This window comes from Dendrobates tinctorius, unplaced genomic scaffold, assembly GCF_039654945.1.
Source record: "Dendrobates tinctorius isolate UK_male_01 unplaced genomic scaffold, ASM3965494v1 ptg000158l, whole genome shotgun sequence".
Lineage (NCBI taxonomy): Eukaryota > Metazoa > Chordata > Amphibia > Anura > Dendrobatidae > Dendrobates > Dendrobates tinctorius.
Window position 1 is genome coordinate 23,978,520 of NW_027361825.1, and position 26,215 is coordinate 24,004,734.

General features: G+C 46.1%; 1 protein-coding gene across 4 annotated transcripts in view; it reads left to right on the forward strand.

The window, feature by feature from the left end:
• BICRA (BRD4 interacting chromatin remodeling complex associated protein) overlaps positions 1-26,215 on the forward strand; it is a 101,828-nt gene that overhangs the window by 45,800 nt on the left and 29,813 nt on the right. For 3 of the 4 annotated variants that reach the window (XM_073549123.1, XM_073549122.1, XM_073549124.1), the window contains 8 exons: positions 1,611-1,656; positions 4,168-4,210; positions 4,624-4,689; positions 6,069-7,970; positions 8,591-8,899; positions 11,722-12,417; positions 12,706-12,994; positions 14,513-14,619. In XM_073549123.1, the coding sequence (XP_073405224.1) occupies positions 1,616-1,656; positions 4,168-4,210; positions 4,624-4,689; positions 6,069-7,970; positions 8,591-8,899; positions 11,722-12,417; positions 12,706-12,994; positions 14,513-14,619 (3,453 nt within the window). In that variant the 5' untranslated portion in view covers positions 1,611-1,615. The remainder of the gene's footprint in view (positions 1-1,610; positions 1,657-4,167; positions 4,211-4,623; positions 4,690-6,068; positions 7,971-8,590; positions 8,900-11,721; positions 12,418-12,705; positions 12,995-14,512; positions 14,620-26,215) is intronic. The other variant, XM_073549125.1, reaches the window with a different exon arrangement.

The window sequence follows — 26,215 nt, forward strand, 5'->3', positions numbered from 1 at the left end:
GCTGTAATGCACATTGCACAGCATATAGCGCTCTCTTCCGGGCTGGTAATCAAAACCTCTTTGGCTACTGTCCAGCCGTGGCTACCAGCCAAATCTCTCATCTTCCTGTACAAAGTCACCCCTCACCTTGCAGCTCTCGGCCATTAATTGGCCTGTGTCTGCTGATGTCATTGCCGGCTTGTTTTGGCCAGGAGTGAATATCAATCTGTAATAACATGGGCCTTATGTGATGTGTGATGACAGCTGGCATTTCACCATAGTCATCTTATCGGCGGGATGACATTAACTTAACAGTTTGTATCTTCTGTATGAATGGTGATGTTTGCCCCTAGGTGCCCGTCATTCACAACGATGGTGATTGTGATGTATACTCCTAGTTGTGCCCACCATTAGCAGAGATGGTGATTGTGATATTTCCTTAGTTGTGTCCACCATTCACAGAGATAGTGATTATGTGATGTATGCCCCTAGCTGTGCCCACCATTCACTGAGACAGTGATTGTGTGATGTGTCCCTAGCTGTGCCCACCATTCACTGAGACAGTGATTGTGTGATGTGTCCCTAGCTGTACCCACCATTCAACGAGACAGTGATTTGTCCCTAGGTGTGATTGTCATGTCCCTAGCTGTGCCCACCATTCACGGAGACCGTGATTATGTGATGTGTCCCTAGTGGTGCCCATTATTCAAAGAGACAGTGATTATTTCATGTGTCCTAAGCTGTGAACAACAGTTACAGAGACCGTGATTGTGATGTGTCCCTAGCTGTGCCCACCATTCACTGAGACAGTGATTATGTGATGTGTCCTTATGTGTGCCCACCATTCACTGAGACAGTGATTGTCAGGTGTCCCTAGCTGTGCCCACCATTCACAGAGACTGTGGAGTGATAATATGGATGTGTTATCCTTATCACTGCTCCGATCATTGTCTGTGGGAGCCCTGATCACGCATTGACACTAAATCTCCCGTAGAAGTGAACAGAGTGGTGGTCATGTATGCTCTCTACTGCTTTATTTATAAAGTGTACTTCATATAATTGGTAGGGTCCCAGCTGTTGTACATTTATTACTTTTTCTGTTGATGGGTGATGCATGTTTTTTTAGGGGATCAGCCCCTGCAAAGGGATCCCACTTCTTGGACTCTCATCTCTACCTTCTCTTCATGGGAGTTCCCAAAAGTAGCTGATGTATTGATTTGAGAGAAATGGGCATGCACAGGGCATAGAGGTGAGAGACTGGACCCTATCTTCAACATGTAGGTCAAGGTCTCAGAGCTTTTATACATTTAAGGCAAATCTTGAATGTGCCATAAATGTCCAAAATCAAAATACCCTTTTTTGGATCTCGGTAAATGAAAATTTTGAGGCATTAAACCCCAAAAAGTAACAATGAGTGAAAACTGAAATCCCCTATGGGGTCTTCGAATTGGTAGGATAAGTTGTAGATTTGGCTTTCTTTTCAGCAGTTTTTCTGTCCTGTAATAAAACCTATTAGAAAATCTCAATTAAAACCTCTGTGTGATGTAATGTGGTGTATCTCTTTACGGCAAAAACTGTTGTTTAGTTCTTATGTGGTTTTCTTATTTTTTCTTTTTTTCTTTTTTTTGCAGTTGACATGGACGATGAAGATGGCCGATGTTTGCTAGATGTAATTTGGTGAGTAGTTATCGATGGACCACCGGTTGGAGAAGACCTTCGTGATAATTTGTATAAGTGTGACTTGTTTCTAGGAGATTTTCATTTAAATTTGAGTGGATTGTATAGAAATTTAGCTTTCTTGATTTTCAGATCTATCTCTATAAGTGCGCTTATATTAAAGGGGTTGTCCCAACTCGAAAAATGGAGCTCTGACAATTCCCCATTCCATTCAAACAGGGCAATTCAGAGCCCCTTGTCCTGGGGATACGTTGGGGGTCGCTGACTAGCAAGTTATCACCTGTCTCAGTTATTCAGCACCTTCAATTCTCTCCTCCTCCCCCCAGCACCTCCTCCCTCTCCATTCATCTCGGCTGAAGACTTTGCCTCATTTTTCAAAGAGAAGATTGATAACATCAGAGACAGTTTTGGTCAACAACCCCCAGTGCCCTTCCTCCTACCTGCCCTGCCCTTCTCCCCCAAAACCAACTTCTCCACCATTACAGAAGATCGGCTCTCCACTCTACTCTCAAGATCACATCTCACTACCTGTGCACTTGACCTGATCCTATCCCACTTCATCCCAAACCTCACCACAGTCTTCATCCCAACCCTAACACATCTCTTCAACCTATCACTAAAAACTGGTGTTTTCCCCTCAAGCTTTAAACATGCCTCAATCACACCTATCCTCAAAAAGCCCTCTCTTGACCCATCCTCTGTATCTAGCTATCGCCCTATATCACTTCTCCCCTATGCATCAAAACTACTGGAACAACACGTCCATCTTGAACTATCCTCCCACCTCTCTTCTTGCTCCCTCCTTGACCACTTGCAATCCGGCTTCCGGCCACACCACTCCACTGAAACTGCCCTAACTAAGGTCACCAATGACCTACTAGCCGCCAAGGCCTAGCGACACTACTCTGTCCTCCTCCTCCTGGACCTGTCCTCTGCCTTTTACACAGTGGACCATTCCCTATTACTACAGACCCTCTCATCTCTTGGTATCACAGACTTGGCCCTATCTTGGATTGCGTCATACCTAGCAGACCGGATATTCAGCGTCTCCCATTCGCACACCACCTCCTCACCGCGCCCCCTATCCGTCGGAGTCCCGCAAGGTTCAGTCCTAGGGCCGCTGCTCTTCTCTGTTTACACCTCCGGCCTCGGACAGTTCATAGAATCTCATGGCTTTCAGTATCATCATCTCTGACACACAGATCTACATCTCTGGACCAGATATCACCTCCCTACTAAACAGAATCTCTCAATGTCTGTCTGCTATTTCATCCTTCTTCTCCGCTAGTTTTCTAAAACTTAATATGGACAAAACAGAATTAATCATCTTTCTCCCATCTCACGTGACCCCCCCCCCCCCCCCCCCAACAGACCTATCCATTAAAGTAAACGGCTGCCCACTCTCTCCAGTCCCACAAGCTCGCTGCCTCGGGGTTATCCTTGACACTGATCTCTCCTTCAAACCACATATCCAAGCCCTTTCCGCTTCCTGCCGACTTCAACTCAAAAATATTTCACAGATCCGTACATTCCTCAACCAAGAATCTGCAAAAACCCTAGTCCATGCCCTCATCATCTCCCGCCTTGACTACTGCAACCTCCTGCTCTGTGGCCTCCCCTCGAACACTCTCGCACCCCTCCAATCTATTCTTAACTCTGCTGCCCGACTAATCCACCTGTCCCCCCGCTATTCCCCGGCCTCTCCCCTCTGTCAATCCCTGCACTGGCTCCCCATTACCCAAAGACTCCAGTTCAAAACCATGACATACAAAGCCATCCACAACCTGAGTCCTCCGTACATCTGTGACCTAGTCTCCCGGTACTTACCTGCACGAAACCTCCGATCCTCACAAGATCTCCTTCTGTACTCCCTTCTTATCTCCTCTTCCCACAATCGCATACAAGATTTCTCCCACGCATCCCCTCTACTCTGGAACTCTCTACCACAACATAGACTCTCACCTACCATGGAAACCTTCAAAAAGAACTTGAAGACCTACCTCTTCTGACAAGCCTATAACTTGCAGTAACCACCAATCCACCAAACCGCTGCACGACCAGCTCTACACTCGCCTACTATATCCTCATCCATCCATTGTAGATTGTGAGCCCTCGCGGGCAGGGTCCTCTCTCATCCTGTACCAGTCGTGACTTGTATTGTTTAAGATTACTGTACTTGTCTTGTATGTATTATGTATACCTCTCCTCACATGTAAAGCGCCATGGAATGAATGGCGCTATAATAAATAATAATAATAGGCCATAACTTGCAGAGATAAGATGACCCCATTAAAAAGCAGTTTTTAATAGTTTACTACATGCACCAAAAGGATATGAGCAACTCTTCCCGGGAACTTTGGTGACCATAGATGTGAACGTGGTCATGCTGGGGGCATTTTTCAGTCATTGATTGGGAAACTGACTTCTTTTTGGAACCTTGCACTGAAGTCTGGTCATGTCTCAGCACCTACTGATATTAATATGTGTTGTTTTTTTTTTTACTCTTTACAGTGACCCCCAAGCTCTGAATGACTTTCTACATGGATCAGATAAGGTTAGTGCGCACACAGGGGTATATTGCGATTGTAACGCATGTAAATTTACTTGTGTACAACAGACGGAGAAGAAGAAAATATCACACTTTGATTTTTCAACTGTGTAATACTTCATTTTCCCTGCGGGAGCAGTGTTGGGAAACTGAACACTTGCGGTTAGGTTTCACCCAATCGATTTGAAGTCAAGCAGCTGGCCTGTGTGTGCACAGCCAATCATGGGATCTCTCTCGCAAAAAGTGATTGGCCTGAAGCTGATCACCCAAAAAACAAAACTTGTATATAGATGTATTCTGGGATTTGTACTGCTACAGCTGAATTTCTCACATTTCCTATTGTGATAAGTGCTTATGATCGACCTGTATTTTGTTAATTTTATATAATTCCCCCCCCCCCCCCCCTATAATTCCACTAGATTGATGGAGACGATCTGCTGGACAACACGGGAGATGCAGCAAGTGCCTTCTTTGTGGGCACTGGGGTAAGGGGCTTCACTTTTTTTTTTTTTTTTCTTGTCATCATTGTCACTGGTTCGGACCATCTCTCCAGGAGTAAAAGATCTGATGTTGGGTTTTAGTTCTCTCCCCCCTAAACAGCACCACTTTAGTTCATGGTCTGGCTTAAATGCAATTTTGCACTGTTTCTGGAGAAACAGGAGAGACCCTTTTATTCCTGCCCTGGACAACCCTTTGCACCCAAATTCCAGGTTGCACTCTCCATGTAATTGTTTTGCAATCTTTAACCCCTTAATGAGTATACCCAAAAAGGCCTTAAGGTAGGTTTCCATGCTATAGAAACAATTTTGCAGTCACTCTATATGACAGCAGATTGCTGAATCGTAACAGTGAGCAATGTGCACATGGTGAAAATTGACGTTTATTTTCCCATAGTGACTGCAGAAAAATTCTCTTGAGGTCCTGAAACCACCTTTAATGGCAAGCCAAAATATTTCCATTTTTACGTGTCCACATTTTAGCTGCAATAATTTTGAAATGTTTAATTTGTGTAGCTATGCAAGACATTTTTTTATTGCAGGAGAGGTTTATTTTTTGGCACAATTTGGGTGTACATATAGATAACATGGAATCCTCCCCCTCCATCACATTCCCAGTATAAGTATTCGTGCAATGACTTTGCTGTCAGTCCTGTTTAGACTAGTAGTTCTATAAGCGATCACCGGCAACAATACTTTCACAAGTTTCCCTTATGTAACCATCAAAGAAATCCGACCCTGTGCTTCGTTTGTTGCCTTTTTCTTGGGGTTTGCCTGTCTGTATTGCCCCAAGAAGAAGCCGATATGCGAAACACGAGGTTAGGTTGAAGCTGCGGAGCCACGTGTTTGACATAATTTTGAAGTTTTTTTTTAACTAATTTATTCTTGTGATTTATAATTTTAAAAAAATCCAGTTGCAACCTAATTTTCTGGCGCTACTGCTCTATATTGGGGAAGGTATTGTTGGAGGTGAGAGAGATATAATAAATATATATATATATATATATATATATATATATATATATATATATATATATATATATATATATATATATATTATTTTTTTTTTTTTTATTATTATAAGCTTCATGTTTCAATAATATCTGTAATTATGGTATGTCATAGTCATGACCTTTTGATTGAAATCCAGGATCGGAGCTTTCTCTGATCACCTCTGTAAAACTGAAATCTGCTAGTTACATATCCTACTCGGAGCACATTTGCTAAGGGAACCGTAAATCCCCAGATGTTGTTGCTGCAGGCGAAAAACCCAAAGACAGTGATCGATTTAGGTGTTAAGAGTTCCATTTGTCTTGTGCAATTATTGTTCCCGATGACTTGTTCTAAAATGTTTTTATGCTTTTCAGCTTCATGTTCAGGAAACTTCGGGGAACCATTTAACCACAGAACCAAACCCCCCAACTGGTGGTGTAGATTTGGACTTTTTACCAGATGACATCCTCGGGTCTCCATCAGGAGCTGGCGCCAGCCTCACCAATTCTGACCAGCCATGTGACATCCTCCAGCAGAGTTTACAGGAGGCTAATATTACAGAACAGACTCTTGAAGCCGAGGCAGAACTGGACTTGGGCTCTTTCCAGCTCCCCACTCTGCAACCAGTGGTCCCGACTGCTCCGGATGGGACCCCTCAGATATTTTCTGGTGGTGCAGACCTCATTGGACTTCAGCAGCCGGCAGTGCTGACACACCAAGCACTTGTTCAGCAGTCTGTGGGGGCAGATGTGGTCAACAAAGCAATCAGCGTACAGCCTTTTATCCAACAAGTCGGCCTCGGTAATGTTACAATTCAGCCCATCTCCAATCTCCCGGGGCTGCCCAATGGCAGTCCTGGGGGAGCATTGGGCATCGGGCAAATACAAGTGGTGGGACAACAAGTCATGGCTATTAACCAGCCTGGACAACAGATCATTGCCAAGCCAGTGCAGCCAACGCAGGTGGCCAATCTGCCAGTGGGTAGTTACTTGGCAGGTGCCACCCAAGAGCAGCAGCAGGTCACATTAACATCAAGTGGGGTGTCTCCACAGAACGCTGGGTTGGTCCTACAAAACAAAATTCCCACCGTGGCCACCACACTGAATGGTAATTCCATGTTCGGCAGTGTGTCGGCAGCGCAGTGCACGCAGTCTCTCACCGTTACTTCCAGTCTGAACAGCCCGGTTATAATACAGCGGACTCCAACTCCAATACAACCCAAACCAGCTGGTGTGCTCCAGCAAAAGCTGTACCAAATCTCACCCAAACCATTCACTCCCAACAATGCAACCCTCACCATCCAAGGGGACTCGTCACTGCAGCAACAGCAGAAAGGTCCACAAAATCTGACATTCATGGCTGGAAAACCCGGTCAAAACGTTGTCCTCTCCAGCTTTCCCCAGGGCCTTCCTGCCAATGTGTTTAAGCAGCCTCCACCGCAGCAGCAGACACTGGGCAAACCCATGAGTGTCCAGCTTCTAAACCAAGGCAGCAGTATAGTCATCCCGGCTCAGCATGCCCAGGCTATGCTGCAGGGACAGAACCAGTTCCTCTTGCCGGGAGCTTCAGCCGTCCAGCAGCTTTCTGCACTGCAGGCCAACATGGGTGGCCAGATCTTAGCTGCTTCCCACCCCAGTGGACAAGCCCACATCATTGCCAGCCAAGGTCCAGGAGGCCAAATTCTCAATCAGGCCCTACTTACCAACCAGAACCTTGCTAGCCAGCTGAACTTGGGGCAGGTCCTCACGTCTCAGAATGCGCACGGCACAGCTCACATTCTGTCTGCACCCATCCAGCTCCAGGCGGGCCAAGTTGGCCAGCCTACATTGTTCCAGATGCCAGTCTCTCTCGCCAGTAGTCTGAGCACCCAAAGTCAACCTGCAGTAACCACGTCGCTTAACCAAGCCGGGCAAACTGTTATCCAAGGAGTGACTTTGCCCAATCAGGTGGCCATGTTCAACACCCCCGAGAGCCTTGGTCAAGCAGTGAGCATCCAACAGGCCTCGACGGGAAGCAGCCAGAGCCCGGGTATTGTGCAACAAAGCGCCAACCTCCTGCCCAGCAACGAGCAGACATCCATATTGACCGTCCAAACGACACAACAGCCATCGCAAGGACAAACCCAGCTCCAACTGAATGTACAGCAACAGCCTCCACCCCCGCAGCAGGCAATGCCCAGTCCCAATCTTGAGCCCAGCCCTGACAAAATAATCCTTAGCCAAGCCGCGTCAGGAAATATCATCAGCGCCGACTCCATGCAGATGTTTCTCCAGCAGGTGAGCACTCAACAATATACACCCCCTTTATAATTAATTTCAGGCTAGCAAATAATACCCGGAAGGCTAGGCTACATGCCTGGCATGGGCACTGACTCATTAGGGGGTGGTATTGAGCTCTATACTGAGAGGTAAGACCTGTGCCATGAGTGCTAGGATGGATTACAGGGTCTCCCAGCATCTCTTATTGCTCATTTGTTGGGCCGTGCATGCTCTAATGCCGCTTTTACTATTAATACGTTGTTTCTTCTTCTTTTATTTGTGCTTTTTCGTTAAAACCTTATTATATGCTTTTAGGTATTGGCTTAGTTTTGTGACTCTTGGATATGACCCCAAAATTGCTCTGTGCCATATCCAAAGGTCCAAACTTCGTAGAATATATGCTGGCCTAAATTCTATAGATATGGGGTGGGGGGCGGTTACAGTCAAATTTCGCTCTGCTCAGTGGGGGCCCCCTAGTGGCCAAATAGTGCATTACACTGAGAGAATGGTTAAAAATGATTGTAACTGGTGATAGCCAGTCCTGAGGTCTATGTTACTACCGCCTCCAGTTATGGTAAAAAAAAGTGATGACAATGACGTTCTGTGTGAGTGACGGTTGCCAATGTTGGCCATTGCAGAAGGAACAGCAACAGCAGCAATATTATGAAGTGACGTTGAAACCACAGCAGGAAAGCAGCCTGGTGCAAACCTCTGCCGCCCCACAGCTCTCTATGCCTGTGTACAGCATAGCCGCCTCTGGCAGCACTATGAGCAGCAGCACCTCCAGCAGCAGTAGCGTGCCCGCCTCCGTCATAGTGAGCAGCAGTGCCGGCTCCACAGCCCAACCCAACCGTGACTTGGCCCAGAACCATGCCACGACACCGGAATCCAAAGGACACTTACCTCATTTCCCTACCAGCCAGTCTCAGCAGGCTATGTCCTGCCAGGTAGCCACTTCCCCAAATTCAGTCTGCTTTCACCTTAATCCTTTTTTTTTCTGGCTTCTCCCCCCTTCTAATTTTCTTTCCCATAACCTGTGGGTGGCAAATTTCCTTTTACTCCACTTTACTTCCGCAGCCAATAATGAAATCCAGACTGTGGATATTGGGCATCATGGAGATTGCAATTGCACAATGATTGCTGATTGCCCCAAAACTTAGCAATGGCCGCTGTTAAAGGGACTTTAGAGATGGGGATGTCTTTATGGCAATCCCACACGCTCCTTTTTTTTATGTCCCTATCTATATTTCAAACATTTTTATGGTTTTGCCTGTAGGTGACGCTAGAGGGATGTTTTCTTCCTTCTGGAGAAGACCCAATTTGCCTTTTTTTCCCCCTATGAGCATTGCTGGGTTCCCCTAGGAGAAACCTCCTCCGTTAAAGTAATTTTTATAGGTCTGTTAAGTCATTTGCACCTTTTAAACGCGTTTCCCGGTTTATTTAAAATAAAAAAAAAAACCCTGTCCTCATGTACAGTTTGTTCAAATTTAAAAATAAAAATGTTATACTCGCCCTCCCCAGATCCATTGATGTGCAACCGGGGTATGTTATTATCTGCTGTTCTGACGTAATGTTATCAGTGCTGAAGCCAATCTGGGATCTCAGCAGAGCTCACAGATTGGTTGCAGCACTGGACCTGGGGAGGGTGAGTAAATAACAGATTTAGGCCTCATTCAGATGTGTGATTTTTGCAAATGAGTGCTATCCATTTTTTTTCATGAATAGCACTTGTACCCGGGATATTCTATGGGACCTTTCACATGTCTGTTTTTTTCCCCGGACCAAGTTGCAAGTTGTCCGCTGTAAATATCGGAGACGTGTCTGATTTTAATCTGAGGGTCGGATAAAAATCGGCAGTGGGTCTGTGAAAAATTTAACTGATCGGGACTCTGATCGGGACTCTGATCGGACTCATTGGTCCAATTTTCTTGTGCTTGAAAAATCAAACGAGTGAATGAGACCTTTAGAAAAAAAAAAAAGAAGAAATCTGTGGTTTACTTCTCCCTCACTGGGTCCGGTGTCGCAACTGATCGGGTGAGCTCAGTGGTCAACTCTGCTGAGCTCACTGGCTGCAGTGGCAGATGCTCAGTGCTGGAGGACCCTGGGGAGGGCGAGTAAAGCACAGTTTGTTTTATAAAAATAAATAAAATCTGCTCCTGAGGATAGGGTGTTTCTGAACCCGGGAGACCATAAACCCAATTTCCCAAGTCCTGATTCTGCCTTAAGAACCCGTCCCTGTTACTGGCCATGGAAAGTCAGCAATCATTGCAATGAGCGGCACATGTAGAGTGGCACGGACCCCTACCCCTGGTGCTGCGGCTGGCATTTGGGGGTCCTTCTTCCTCCTCTTCAGGTGGCTCCTGCTTGCACATGATTTTTTTGTACCGTTACTAATTTCTTCCCTCCCTAAACGCTGCTGCTGTTCTCTGGTTGATTTCCCCCTCTTCTCGCCTCTCCTCGCTCGCACACTCTTCCTCCCTGTTCTTGTCAGTCGCTGACTCTTCCTGTGTCTTGTGTGTCCTGATCTGCTGTGTGGGGGGTTGTAATGTTTTGTGGGACGCGATAAGTCACCCATCCCTATATACAGACATGCTGTAGCCTTACAAGTGCTTACACATGCTATTGTCCTCTGTTATCAACCACTTAAATTTAGCACATCGACACCTTCAGGGGCATTTTCTTTTTTATTTAATTTCATGTATTGTGGGCTAAAATAATTTTTTTGCAATTTAAGTTTTATTTAAAATATTGCAGCATTTGCCTTCTTTAGCCTCCTTATTGCTCTAGAGTTAACTAAGAATCATTCAGTGAGCTTTTTATTGTAGCTCCTTTCACTTTTTCTAAGTTTCTCTGTGCCGATTTATGACCTCATTAAAGTTGAGCTGAAATCTGTGAGAAATCTGCAATTGACGCAAAATTACAAAAATGACTTTAGCAGAAAGTACATCCATTTAAATGAGATAAAAAAGGTCCCCACAGTGTCCGTATTCTTCTGAGAATATGGACACCTTCAAGGGTATGTTTGTTTTTTTAGTTAAGTGCTTGTATTTTTTGCAAAGAAACAAACAAACAAAATTGCTATATGGTTTAATTAAAATGATGGAGCATTTGGCTTCTACAGCCTCTATGTATCACTGTCCCCAGGCTGCTGTTTGCTTAAAATAAATCTTGTCCCTTACTAACCCTCCTTGGGTCTAACATCGAGGCTCCGCCGCTGCTCCTGCTGTCTGTTATTGTCCACAGCGCTGATCTTACACCAATAACTGAGCTCAGCCTGAGTTGATGGCAAGTGCTTTGATTGGCTGCAGCGCTGTCTACTTGAAGTCACTGCTGCAGACCACAACAGACATTGGGAGCAGCGGCGGAGCTTGGTATTGGACCCTGGGGTAGGTGAGCAAAGCTCCTGTTTTGTTTGTTTTAAAAAAAAACAAAACTAGGGTTTTCCAGTTTAACACGTTCTGCAGTCTATGTACTGTGATTCACAGAGGTTGTAGAAATCAAATGGTACAAAATTATTAATGTTACCCCATTACAAAAATTACGTTTTGCCAAAAAGTACACTCAGTTGAATAAAAAGAATAGCCTCCCAAGGTGTCTGTATCCTTGTACAATACAATCTGTTTTATTGTGGCTGGGGGGGAGGGAGGCCAGTTGGAACAATGGATATTCTGAGAATCGACTGATCCTATTTGACTTGCTGCAGATATTTTGGGGGTGAGTGTGTGAAACGTGTCGGTCATTGTATAATCTTCTCCTTTTTCTTCTCTAGATTCCAGCCGGACAACAGAAGCTCCCCGGAGCGTCGCCTTCCCATACACTACCTCACCCTCCCAGCCCTCAGCTGCAGGCCTCCGCTGCCCACCACTCACAAATGCAGTCCCCCCACCAGTCGCGCCCTCCATCCCAGCCGCAGCCGTTATCCCGGCCTCCATCACGCCCGCACTCCAGGCCTCCATCCCAGCCTCAGAGCGTTCCCCGTCCTCCGTCGGAGCCCCTCTCCCGCTGTTGTACTCCTCAGATGCAAAACCTGTTTGTCATCCAGAACCAAATCTCCTCTTCTCCTCACGGTTCTTCCCAGCACCCTCTGCGTCCTCCCTCTCAGCCTCAGGTACAGACGCCTTTTCCACCTCACCAGCCGATGGCCAGTGACATCCCACAGACCTTGTCGTCCCCGCAGCAGCATGTTCAGCTCCAGGTGCAGCTGGGCACTGCACAGCCTGAGCTTCGGGCAGGGGTCCCAGTCTCCCTGCAGGCCACACCACCCACGTCAGAGTCCCAGACGCATACGTTTCCTTCTGTGCAGTTCCAAACCCAGACCCCTATTAAAGGCCAGACCCCTGGGCAGCCCATCCATCTGACCTCTGAACAGCCACGTACCTTCCAGATGACCCCCGGTCAGTTCCAGGCTTTGACAATGTCCAATGCTCTGCCCCAGCAAAAGCAGCTTTTGGAGCGATACCAACAGGTGAGGCAAGCCGTTATGGCATGTATATACCATACCAATTCTGCATTAACTTTCCAACTCTTCCTCTCTTATTCCTCCTGGAAATGATGGATAAAGTGACAGTCGAGGATAAGGCCTTGCTCAGAGGATGCAGCCATTTACACTCCCACTGCCAGCACTAATTGAGCAGCATCGGAACTATGAGAAGGGCAGTGGTAGCAGCCATTAAAACATGTCCAGGAAGAGCAACAGAGGAACAACACAGCATATTGTCATTCAACAATTAATCGCACCTTTCTTGTTGTGCAGATGCAGCAGAGCTTAATGTTGCCGCAGCAGCAGCAAGGTGGAGCACAGGCAGCGTCTGCAATTGGCACGCAGTTTACTGGTCAGACGTCTTCAGTGTTGCTCAGTCAGGGGCAGCCAGTGCCAGCTCAGGCTCCTCTCCACTGTCACTCCCCCGGTCAAGTATTGGTCCAGCCTACCCAAGTGGTGCACAGCGACATGACCAAGGTGCAAGGCGCGAGCGTCCCCCAGGCGGCTCAGCTATCAACACTAATGCAGCAGCAGGCGGCATCCGTGCTAATGAAGACGACCGGTGAGAACTTGTATAAAGTTTTTTTTGGCTAAATTGTCCGCTCAGTGCCCCCCTGCGCTCTTCCGCTCAGTGCCCCCCTGCGCTCTTCCGCTCAGTGCCCCCCTGCGCTCTTCCGCTCAGTGCCCCCCTGCGCTCTTCCGCTCAGTGCCCCCCTGCGCTCTTCCGCTCAGTGGCCCCCTTCGCTCCCTCTTCCGCTCAGTGGCCCCCTTCGCTCCCTCTTCCGCTCAGTGGCCCCCTTCGCTCCCTCTTCCGCTCAGTGGCCCACTTCGCTCCCTCTTCCGCTCAGTGGCCCCCTTCGCTCCCTCTTCGCTCCCTCTTCCGCTCAGTGGTCCCCTTCGCTCCCTCTTCCGCTCAGTGGTCCCCTTCGCTCCCTCTTCCGCTCAGTGGTCCCCTTCGCTCCCTCTTCCGCTCAGTGGCCCCCTTCGCTCCCTCTTCCGCTCAGTGGCCCCCTTCGCTCCCTCTTCCGCTCAGTGGCCCCCTTCGCTCCCTCTTCCGCTCAGTGGCCCCCTTCGCTCCCTCTTCCGCTCAGTGGCCCCCTTCGCTCCCTCTTCCGCTCAGTGGCCCCCTTCGCTCCCTCTTCCGCTCAGTGGCCCCCTTCGCTCCCTCTTCCGCTCAGTGGCCCCCTTCGCTCCCTCTTCCGCTCAGTGGCCCCCTTCGCTCCCTCTTCCGCTGAGTGGCCCCCTTCGCTCCCTCTTCCGCTCAGTGGCCCCTTTCGCTCCCTCTTCCGCTCAGTGGCCCCCTTCGCTCCCTCTTCCGCTCAGTGGCCCCCTTCGCTCCCTCTTCCGCTCAGTGGCCCCCTTCGCTCCCTCTTCCGCTCAGTGGCCCCCTTCGCTCCCTCTTCCGCTCAGTGGCCCCCTTCGCTCCCTCTTCCGCTCAGTGGCCCCCTTCGCTCCCTCTTCCGCTCAATGGCCCCCTTCGCTCCCTCTTCCGCTCAGTGGCCCCCTTCGCTCCCTCTTCCCCTCAGTGGCCCCCTGCGCTCCCTCCCTCCGCTCGGTATCCCCCTGCCCTCCCTCCCTCCGCTCGGTATCCCCCTGCCCTCCCTCCCTCCGCTCGGTAGCCCCCTGCCCTCCCTCCCTCCGCTCGGTGACCCCCTGCCCTCCCTCCCTCCGCTCGGTGGCCCCCTGCGCTCCCTCCCTCCGCTCGGTGGCCCCCTGCCCTCCCTCCCTCCGCTCGGTGGCCCCCTGCCCTCCCTCCCTCCGCTCGGTAGCCCCCTGCCCTCCCTCCCTCCGCTCGGTGTGCTCCTCAGCTCAGTGGCCCCCTGCCCTCCCTCCGCTCAGTGTGCTCCTCCGCTCAGTGCCCTCCTCCGCTCAGTGCCCCATCGCTGCTACTTTTGGTTGTTAAAAATTTCCAGCTCTGTTTTGTAGCATCCTGTTGGGTATATTGGTGCTATACCTTAAACGGTGTCCTGCGAATCGATTTGGACCAACTCTAGAAATGACGCATGATATGTCCTCAGAACAAATGTTGCATTTTAGGATCTTGCTAATATCAATCTCTCCCGTACTCCATGTCTTACAGGCACAGCAGCTCCTGGAGTCCAAGACTCCAGTGTTTACCCCAGCTCAGGTGTGAAAACCCCTGGGGGGCAAGGGAAACCTGTGGGTGCAGTTCCTAGTCAGACACAGGTAAGAAGTCTGTGTGATCGAATAATGAGAATGTGATAGAATCCGCTTTATTGTCTCATTAGCGGATTAGTCGGCACACTTCTACTGCCTGGTGGCTGAAAAGAGATAGTAACTAATTAAAAGAGGTTTTTGTTTTTACCTGAAACCCTTGTTGTAGGTGTTATAACCTCTCTTATGCACAGAGAACAGGTTGGCCCGTTTTTGGAACTGTTTAATCAAAGAGTAAAACTACTAGCGAGTCCACAGTCACCCGGGGAAATAATACTATACTCATTGAAGTTCTCTTTGTAGCAATAGCTATAATATTGGGGGTTTTCAGCAGGGACACCGGTGTATAACATCCAGTTTATTATACCTCTTTGTATACCTCTTTACAGGGACCATCACTATTGGGGTTCATCTTGTGGTGTGACAGCTTTTTCTATCCCCCATGTTATTTATATGCACTATTGTTTCTACTTACTTACAGCAAACTGTACATGTATCATCACCGTCCATACACAGTGTAGTACATGTATCATCACCATCTGTATACAGTGTAGTACATGTATCATCACCGTCTGTATACAGTGTAGTACATGTATCATCACCGTCCGTATACAGTGTAGTACATGTATCATCACTGTATACAGTGTAGTACATGTATCATCACCGTCCGTTTACAGTGTAGTACATGTATCATCACTGTCTGTATACAGTGTAGTACATGTATCAACACCGTCTGTATACAGCGTAGTACATGTATCATCACCGTCCGTATACAGTGTAGTACATGTATCATCACTGTCTGTATACAGTGTAGTACATGTATCATCACCGTCCGTATACAGTGTAGTACATGTATCATCACTGTCTGTATACAGTGTAGTACATGTATCATCACCGTCCGTATACAGTGTAGTACATGTATCATCACTGTCTGTATACAGTGTAGTACATGTATCATCACCGTCTGTATACAGTGTAGTACATGTATCATCACCGTCTGTATACAGTGTAGTACATGTATCATCACCGTCTGTATACAGTGTAGTACATGTATCATCACCGTCTGTATACAGTGTAGTACATGTATCATCACTGTCTGTATACAGTGTAGTACATGTATCATCACCGTCTGTATACAGTGTAGTACATGTATCATCACTGTCTGTATACAGTGTAGTACATGTATCATCACCGTCCGTATACAGTGTAGTACATGTATCATCACTGTATACAGTGTAGTACATGTATCATCACTGTATACAGTGTAGTACATGTATCATCACCGTATACAGTGTAGTACATGTATCATCACCGTCCGTATACAGTGTAGTACATGTATCATCACCGTCCGTATACAGTGTAGTACATGTATCATCACCGTCCGTATACAGTGTAGTACATGTATCATCACCGTCCGTATACAGTGTAGTACATGTATCATCACTGTCCGTATACAGTGTAGTACATGTATCATCACCGTCCGTCTACAGTGTAGTACATGTATCATCACCGTCTGTATACAGTGTAGTACATGTATCATCACTGTATACAGTGTAGTACATGTATCATCACCGTCCGTATACAGTGTAGTACATGTATCATCACCGTCCGTATACAGTGTAGTACATGTATCATCACTGTCTGGTACATGTATAATCACCGTCCGTATACAGTGTAGTACATGTATCATCACTGTCTGTATACAGTGTAGTACATGTATCATCACCGTCCGTATACAGTGTAGAGACATGTATCCACAGCATTCGTTTTTAGAATAAATGATGAAAACAATCCCAATGCAAGAGTCTAACATAAGCTAATATAACTTTATTAATTACATGAAGATAAATTGGATGGGGTGGGAAGAATAGCCTGATAACAAACAGGCATGATATCCAGGAACAGTTACATAGTTTAAAATAAATATATTTGCATGAAATTATGATGATAAAGATATACAGTAGATGCAATTTCCATGATAAGGCAAAATATAAAATCAAAGTGAAGGGTATACTTGTATAAAGTGCATACGTGTGTAAAGGTAGCTAATTGGCTTAAATGCCTAAAGAAAGAATTGCTGTCAGGATGTTTTAGTGTCACAAATGTATCTTATACCAGACTATATTTTATACCACAGGTAAGTAAGATGGTAAAGTGCATGTGCATATAGCAAGTATCCTACATAAGGTGCATGTGCGTATGGGCTACTTTGTCTATAGGATCACCAAGTAGTGTGTGTGTGTGTGTGTGTGTGTGTATGTGTGTGTGTATATATATACACCAGCTGAAGAGCCCGGCGCTGCCCGGGCATAGTAACTAATTGTGGTTAGTTATAGCAAATTATAATTATCCTCCATCCCATAGTCCCGTGCCCATATTCCCATCATACATATCCACCATCCCATATGTGCAGGAGGAAAAGAGAGCTATTAGGTATAAATATAAAAATATATATCATTTTATTAGACAAATAGTCAGAACATACAAAAATATCATTGCATACGATTTAGGACATAGGATTGCAGCAGGAAAAGACAGGGGTGCATCAAAGGGGGAACAATGGTGCCCAAATAAACCTAAATGTCACGTTGGTGTGTAACTAAAGACAAATACATACACCAATTGAAGATGTTAGTATCAAGGGAGAGCTCAGAAAAAACTGACTCATTTGTGAACATTACTAGCAAGTGCATGTCATGAAATGAAGTTCTAATGGGCTGTCCATGCGAACCAAAGCTCGCAGCCGGCATACACAATAGGAGACCAGGAGAAACTGAGAACTCACCAGGTAAGTAGAGGGCACCAAATGAAGACCCCAGGACCGGGTATTAAACGGGCCCCAACGCACGTTTCGCGTGCACTAAGCACCGCTTTCTCAAGGGGACTCTCCTATTGTGTATGCTGGCTGCGAGCTTTGGTTCGCATGGACAGCCCATTAGAACTTCATTTCATGACATGCACTTGCTAGTAATGTTAACAAATGAGTCCGTTTTTTCTGAGCTCTCCCTTGATACTAACATCTTCAATTGGTGTATGTATTTGTCTTTAATTACACACCAACGTGACATTTAGGTTTATTTGGGCACCATTGTTCCCCCTTTGATGCACCTCTGTCTTTTCCTCCTGCAATCTTATGTCTTAAATCATATGCAATGATATTTTTGTATGTTCTGACTATTTGTCTAATAAAATGATATATATTTTTAAATTTATATTTGTACCTAGTAGCTCTCTTTTCCTCCTGCACATATGTCTTATTTGAGCGGGTATTGTGCTTCCATGCTGAGGGAATATTGGCATTTTGCCAATTGGCGGTTTTTCTGCCACCAAGGTCTTTCATGTTTACTATATCCACGATCCCATAGGCCCGTGCCCATATACCCATCATACATATTCGCCATCCCATAGTCGAGTGCCCATATACCCATCACACATCCTTCATCTCATAGTCCCATGCCCATATACCCATCATACATATCCTCCATCCCATAGTCCCGTGCCCATATACCCATCATACATATCCTCCATCCCATAGTCCAGTGCCCATATACCCATCACACATCCTCCATCCCATAGTCCAGTGCCCATATACCCATCACACATCCTCCATCCCATGGGCCCGTGCCCATATACCCATCATACACATCCTCCATCCCATAGTCCTGTGCCCATATATACCCATCATACATATCCTCCATCCCATAGTAGTGTGCCGATATACCCATCACACATCCTCCATCCCATAGTACAGTCATGGCCAATAGTTTAGAGAATGACACAAATATTATATTTTCACATGATCTGCTGCCCTCTCGTTTTTATGTGTTTGTCAGATTTTTTTATCACATACAGAAATATAATTGCAATCATATTATGAGTAACAAAAGGTTATATTGACAGTTAGAATGAGTTAATGCAGCAAGTCAATATTTGTAGTGTTGACCCTTCTTCTTCAGGACCTCAGCAATTCTCCCTGGCATGCTCTCAATCAACTTCTGGATCAAATCCTGACTGAAAGCAGTCCATTCTTGCAAAATCAATGCTTTTATTTTGTCTGAATTTGAAGGTTTTTGTTTGTCCACCCGTCTCTTGATGATTGACCACAAGTTCTCAATGGGATTAAGATCTGGGGAGTTTCCAGGCCATGGTCCCAAAATCTCTGTTTTGTTCCCTGAGCCATTTAGTTATCACCTTTGCTTTATGGCAAGGTGCTCCATCATGTTGAAAAAGGCATTGTTGATCGCCAAACTGCTCTTGGACGGTTGGGAGAAGTTGCTCTTGGAGGACATTCTGGTACCATTCTTTATTCATGGCTGTGTTTTTAGGCAAGACTGAGAGAGAGCCCATTATCTTGGCTGAGAAGCCACCCCACACATGAATGGTTTCAGGATGCTTGACAGTTGGCATGAGACAAGACTGGTGGTAGCGCTCACCTGGTCTTCTCCGAATAAGCTGTTTTCCAGATGTCCCAATCAATCGAAAAGGGGATTCATCAGAGAAAATGACTTTACCCCAGTCCTCAGCAGTCCACTCCCTGTACCTCTTGCAGAATATCAGTCTGTCCATGATGTTTTTCCTGGAGAGAAGTGGCTTCTTTGCTGCCCTCCTTGAGACCAGGCCTTGCTCCAAGAGTCTCAGCCTCACAGTGCGTGCAGATGCACTCACACCTGCCTGCTGCCATTCCTGAGCAAGCTCTGCACTGCTGGTAGCCCGATCCCGCAGCTGAAACACTTTTAAGAGACGGTCCTGGCGCTTGCTGGTCTTTCTTGGGAGCCCTGGAGCCTTTTTGGCAACAAGGGAACCTCTCTCCTTGAAGTTCTTGATGATGCGATAGATTGTTGACTGAGGTGCAATCTTTCTAGCTGCGATACTCTTCCCTGTTAGGCCATTTTTGTGCAGTGCAATGATGACTGCACGTGTTTCTTTAGAGATAACCATGGTTAACAGATGAGAAACAATGATGCCAAGCACCAGCCTCCTTTTCAAGTGTCCAGTGGTGTCATTCTTACTTAATCATGACAGATTGATCTCCAGCCCTGTCCTCATCAACACCCACACCTGTGTTAATGGAGCAATCACTGAAACGATGTTAGCTGGTCCTTTTAAGGCAGGGCTGCAATGATGTTGAAATGTGTTTTGGGGGATAAAGTTAATTTTCTAGGCAAATATTGACTTTGCAAGTAATTGCTGTTAAGCTGATCACTCTTTATAACATTCTGGAGTATATGCAAATTGCCATTAGAAAAAATGAAGCAGTAGACTTTGTAAAAATTAATATTTGTGTCATTCTCTAAACTTTTGGCCATGACTGTAGAGTGCCCATATACCCATCATACATATCCTCCATCCCATAGGCCCGTGCCCATATACCCATCATACATATCCTCTATCCCATAGTCCCGTGCCCATATACCCATCACACATCCTCCATCCCATAGTCAACCATTATGACATCATAATGAGCGGCGGGGCTTGCAACCTATACACCACTCAACATATAGGAGCTAGCCAAGAAAAGCCAGACAGATTATAATTAATTACCGTAGTTGATTTTATTATTAAACTAGATGGAGGCCTGATGCTATTGCTTCGGGAGGGCGGTAATGTCATCACAATGGGGGCAGGCTTTGCAGCTTTGAGAATCCCCCCCCCCCCCCCCATGTGCTCCCCCACCTATCCACTCTCTCTTTCCCCATGTGCTGACTTCTCCCATCTGCACTCTCTACTTTGACCTGTCTCTACCCCATGTGCTATCCCCCCTGTCTGCTGTCTCTCTCCTTCCTGTGCTGTGTTCTCCCTTCATGTGCTGTCCCGTTTGAGCTGTCTCCCCCCTGTTCTCTGTCTCTCTCACCCCTGTGCCTGACCATGTACAGCACATACCACAGCTGCTTCTCAGGGGAGGAAGCAAAAGACAATACTAACATTACAGCAGGAGATCGCAGAGGATACATTTTGTGAGGTAAAATATTGTTTAAAAACAGTCAGTGAAGTATTTTACCTCACAAAATGAATCCTCTGTGATCCCGTGCTGTAATGTCAGTATTGTCTTTTGCTTCCTCCCCTGCCCAGGAGATGAGGTATGCTCCGTACATGGTCAAGGAAAAACAGTGTATGCACAACTTCAGAAGGTGCTCAAGTAGGGCCCCACACCATACATGAATAATAAACAAAACTTGGCACTCAACTTCTAGAATATTTTTTTGGATTTTTTAATGCAGCCAGAAAATAATAGACGTTTCGGCCTCACTGGCCTTCATCAGTAACTATAAGTGAAAAAAATATATACAGCATATAATTGACAATGAGAATATATCAATGAAAATTATAGCAAAAACAAATAAAATGAAGTATATACAGGATTGGGCAATCTAGAATGACAAGGTAAATATCTAGACATAAGGTCATGTCAGAATTGAACAGTCAGATACGCTTAGGCTGTGTGCCCACGTAGCGATTTTTAAGCGTTTTTGCCGCGATTTTCGGCGCGAAAACGTTTAAAAATCGTGTACAGAACGCCCCCATGCATTCCTATGGCATTCCGCACATACTGTGCTAATGCTGCACTTTTTTCCGCGGCGGAATCGCATCGCGGAAAAAATCGCAGCATGCTCATTCTTTTGTGCGGAATCGCAAAGAATTGCCGCGATTCCGCACCCATAGGAATGCATGAGAATCGCTTACTTCCCGCATGTGGCTATGCCCATGCTATGCCCACGCTGTTAAGCGTCTCATGTGCGGTTGGTACCCACGGTGTGGAGGAGAGGAGGCTGTCCTCCAGGCCCTGGGTACCATACCCCTGTAAAAAAAATAAATCGGTGTATATTTACCTTCCGGCATCCCGCGCTGCATTCCCAGCCTAAGCATTCCCAGTAATGCCTTGCGGCACGGTCGAGTGATGACGTAGTCTCGCGTGACTCTAGCGGTCTCGCGAGATCGCTATAGCAACGCGAGCCTACGTCATCACAGGTCTCGCAAGGCATTACTGGGAACGCTGTGGCCCGGGAATGCAGCGCGGGATGCCGGAAGGTAAATATACACCGATTTTTTAATTTTTATTTTTATTTTTTTTTTTTTTAGCATTTTAACATTCTATCTTTTACTCTTGATGCCGCATAGGCAGCCTCAATAGTAAAAACCTGGTCACACTTGTCACACACTGTGTTTGACGAGTGTGACCAACCTTTCAATCACTTTCCAAGCGATGCTTCAAATCGCTTGGAAAGTGCTTGAATATCGCACACGAAAATCGCGGCAAAATCGCAATCATAAACGCGCGATTTCTGGGAAGGAGTCCGGTTTTTGGTGTGCGTTTTAACACGCACCGTGGGCACATAGCCTTAATGTGGCATGAAACTACCATTACATTGCACGGTCAGACACAGACAACTTTTAAAATGAACTTTAGTTCGTGGGAAAGCATCTTTAGGCTGTGTGCCCACGTGGCGATTGTTATGCTTTTTTGCCGCGATTTTCGGCGCGAAAACGTTTAAAAATCTTGTACATGACGCACCCCATGCATTCCTATGGCATTCCGCACATGCTGTGCTAATGCTGCGCTTTTTTCCGCAGCGGAATCGCATTGCGGAAAAAATCGCAGCATGCTCATTCTTTTGTGCGGAATCGCAAAGAATTGCCGCTGGTGGTACCGCGCAAGAGGCTGCGTGTGTGTGTGTGTTTGGTGAGTATAGAGTGTGTGTGTGAGGTGCGTACGGCGTATAGAGTGTGTGTGTCGTGCGACGGTGTTCCGCTAGTGGTGCCGTGCAATAGGGTGGTACCAGCAGTAGTTTCCATTTTGAGACACCCATCACTTGAGTGTCCCAATAAAGCGGTCGGTGAACGTCCTCCGCTTGGAATTCTGGGATACGGTGACATCTGGACAGAACAGGAAATGAAAACATTACAAGGCAATTATATAAATAGATGAATCAGTGGCAAGAAATAATAGTATATCATAAAAACATTATGCACGTATACAGGACAAAGTTATATAAAAACCAAATAAGGTTGACCCATAAAGGATAAGAATATGAATAACCTCATATACTGGTATAAAAAATGTGAGAAGTGATTTGTGAAACAAAAAAAGGGGGGTGATTTAACACCAAAATTGATAAAACTGGGGGGAGGAACAATTCCTCATAAAGGTGTAGATAAGACGAGATATGCTAGAAACAGGTAAGAGCAGACTAATTAATAAAAGTAAAAACACAAAAATTGAGCTTGGTTTGAGTTGGTACACATGCAGCATATAAATGCATGTTCACTTGGCCAAAAAGCATACAAAACCTACAAAAGACAAAATGAAAAAACCCTGCTATAATTAAATAAGCAAAAGTTTAATTATAGCAGGGTTTTTTTCATTTTGTCTTTTGTAGGTTTTGTAATTAATAAAAGTGCAAAAATAACCAATGTATTGAGGTGTTTTATAGAACAAGGTAGTACACTTTTAAGAGTCAGCGATTCCTGTCACCACGCGCAGCCAGAGGTGACAGCTGCACGTGGTGACAGGAATCCGTGTACAGTGTAGTGACGTGTATCCGCAGCATCCATATACAGTGCAGGGAAGTGTATCCGCAGCATCTACATACAGTGCAGGGAAGTGTATCCGCAGCATCCATATACAGTGCAGGGAAGTGTATCCGCAGCATCCACATACAGTGCAGGGAAGTGTATCCGCAGCATCCATATACAGTGCAGGGAAGTGTATCCGCAGCATCTACATACCGTGCAGGGAAGTGTATCCGCAGCATCCATATACAGTGCAGGGAAGTGTATCCGCAGCATCTACATACAGTGCAGGGAAGTGTATCCGCAGCATCTACATACAGTGCAGGGAAGTGTATCCGCAGCATCCATATACAGTGCAGGGAAGTGTATCCGCAGCATCTACATACAGTGCAGGGAAGTGTATCCGCAGCATCCATAATACAGTGCAGGGAAGTGTATCCGCAGCATCTACATACAGTGCAGGGAAGTGTATCCGCAGCATCCATATACAGTGCAGGGAAGTGTATCCGCAGCATCTACATACAGTGCAGGGAAGTGTATCCGCAGCATCCATATGCAGTGCAGGGAAGTGTATCCGCAGCATCTACATACAGTGCAGGGAAGTGTATCCGCAGCATCCACATACAGTGCAGGGAAGTGTATCCGCAGCATCCATATACAGTGCAGGGAAGTGTATCCGCAGCATCTACATACAGTGCAGGGAAGTGTATCCGCAGCATCTACATACAGTGCAGGGAAGTGTATCCGCAGCATCTACATACAGTGCAGGGAAGTGTATCCGCAGCATCCATATACAGTGCAGGGAAGTGTATCCGCAGCATCTACATACAGTGCAGGGAAGTGTATCCGCAGCATCCATATACAGTGCAGGGACATGTATTTGCAGTATCCATATACAGTGCAGGGACGTGTATTTGCAGCATCCTTATACAGTGCAGGGACGTGTATTTGCAGCATCCATATACAGTGCAGGGACGTGTATTTGCAGCATCCATATACAGTGCAGGGACGTGTATTTGCAGCATCCATATACAGTGCAGGGACGTGTATTTGCAGCATCCATATACAGTGCAGGGACGTGTATTTGCAGCATCCATATACAGTGCAGGGACGTGTATTTGCAGCATCCATATACAGTCCAGGGATGTGTATTTGCAGTATCCATATACAGTGCAGGGACGTGTATTTGCAGTATCCATATACAGTGCAGGGACATGTATTTGCAGCATCCATATACAGTGCAGGGACGTGTATTTGCAGCATCCATATACAGTGCAGGGACGTGTATTTCCAGCATCCATATACAGTGCAGGGACATGTATTTGCAGTATCCATATACAGTGCAGGGACATGTATTTGCAGTATCCATATACAGTGCAGGGACATGTACTTGCAGTATCCATATTCAGTGCAGGGATGTGTATCCGCAGCATCAATATACAGTGTAGGGACGTATATCTGCAGCATCCATATACAGTGCAGGGACATGTATTTGCAGTATCCATATACAGTGCAGGGACGTGTATCCGCAGCATCTACATACAGTGCAGGGTCGTGTATCCGCAGCATCCATATACAGTGCAGGGACGTGTATCCGCAGCATCTACATACAGTGCAGGGACGTGTATCCGCAGCATCCATATACAGTGCAGGGACGTGTATCCGCAGCATCCATATACAGTGCAGGGACATGTATTTGCAGTATCCATATACAGTGCAGGGATGTGTATCCGCAGCATCAATATACAGTGTAGGGACGTATATCTGCAGCATCCATATACAGTGCAGGGACATATATTTGCAGTATCCATATACAGTGCAGGGACGTGTATCCGCAGCATCGATATGCGGTGCAGGGGCGTGTATCCGCAGCATCTACATACAGTGCAGGGACGTGTATCCGCAGCATCTATATACAGTGCAGGGAAGTGTATCCGCAGCATCTACATACAGTGCAGGGATGTGTATCCACAGCATCCATATACAGTGCAGGGACGTGTATCCGCAGCATCTACATACAGTGCAGGGACGTGTATCCGCAGCATCTATATACAGTGCAGGGAAGTGTATCCGCAGCATCTACATACAGTGCAGGGATGTGTATCCACAGCATCCATATACAGTGCAGGGACGTGTATCCGCAGCATCTACATACAGTGCAGGGACGTGTATCCGCAGCATCTATATACAGTGCAGGGAAGTGTATCCGCAGCATCTACATACAGTGCAGGGACGTATATCCGCAGCATCCATATACAGTGTGTTCCAAATTATTATGCAAAAAATATTTCCTCATATTTTCTCTACATTACCTATATGAATTGCAGTCATTGTTATTTTCCAGTCACCTAATATTCTAGTATAATTGCAATGTTTTTGAACAAACTGCCTATGAAAACAGTATATTTTTAAAAATAAGAAACACTCAGAATGCATGTTCCAAATTGTTATGCACAGCAGAGTTTTCAACCTTTTTATTTTTATTTTGAACAAAAAAATGGTAAGTTGTGAAATTATAAGCATTATCAGCTTATTGCAAAATGAAATCAAACAGTTTTCAAGTCAAACCTTTATTCTAGGTGATGTTACATTTGCACATAGGACCCCTTGTTGGAAAGAAGCTTCTGAACTCTCTCGTCCATTGAATTTGTCAGTTTTTGGATGGTTTGTGCTTCAGTTGTTTTGCATGTGGACAGAATATCCTCCCAGAGCTGTTGCTTAGATGTGAACTGCCTCCCGCCATCATAGACACTCCTTTGATGATGCTCCAGAGTTTCTCAATGGGGTTGAGGTCAGGGGAAGATGGTGGCCACACCATAAGTTTGTCCTCCCATAGCAGCCAGAGATGCAGATGTGTTATTTGCAGCATGAGACGATGCATTATCATGCATGAAAATGATCTTGCTGAGGAAAGCACAGTTCTTCCTCTTGAACCATGGCAGGAAGTGCTGTTTTAGAAACTCCACATAGATTATGGAGTTCATGTTTACCCCTTCAGGGATCCTAAAGGGGCCGACAATCTCTCTCCCCATGATTCCAGCCCAAAACATTACTCCACCTCCTCCTTGTTGGCGCCTTAGCCGTGTTTTCATGGGGTGTC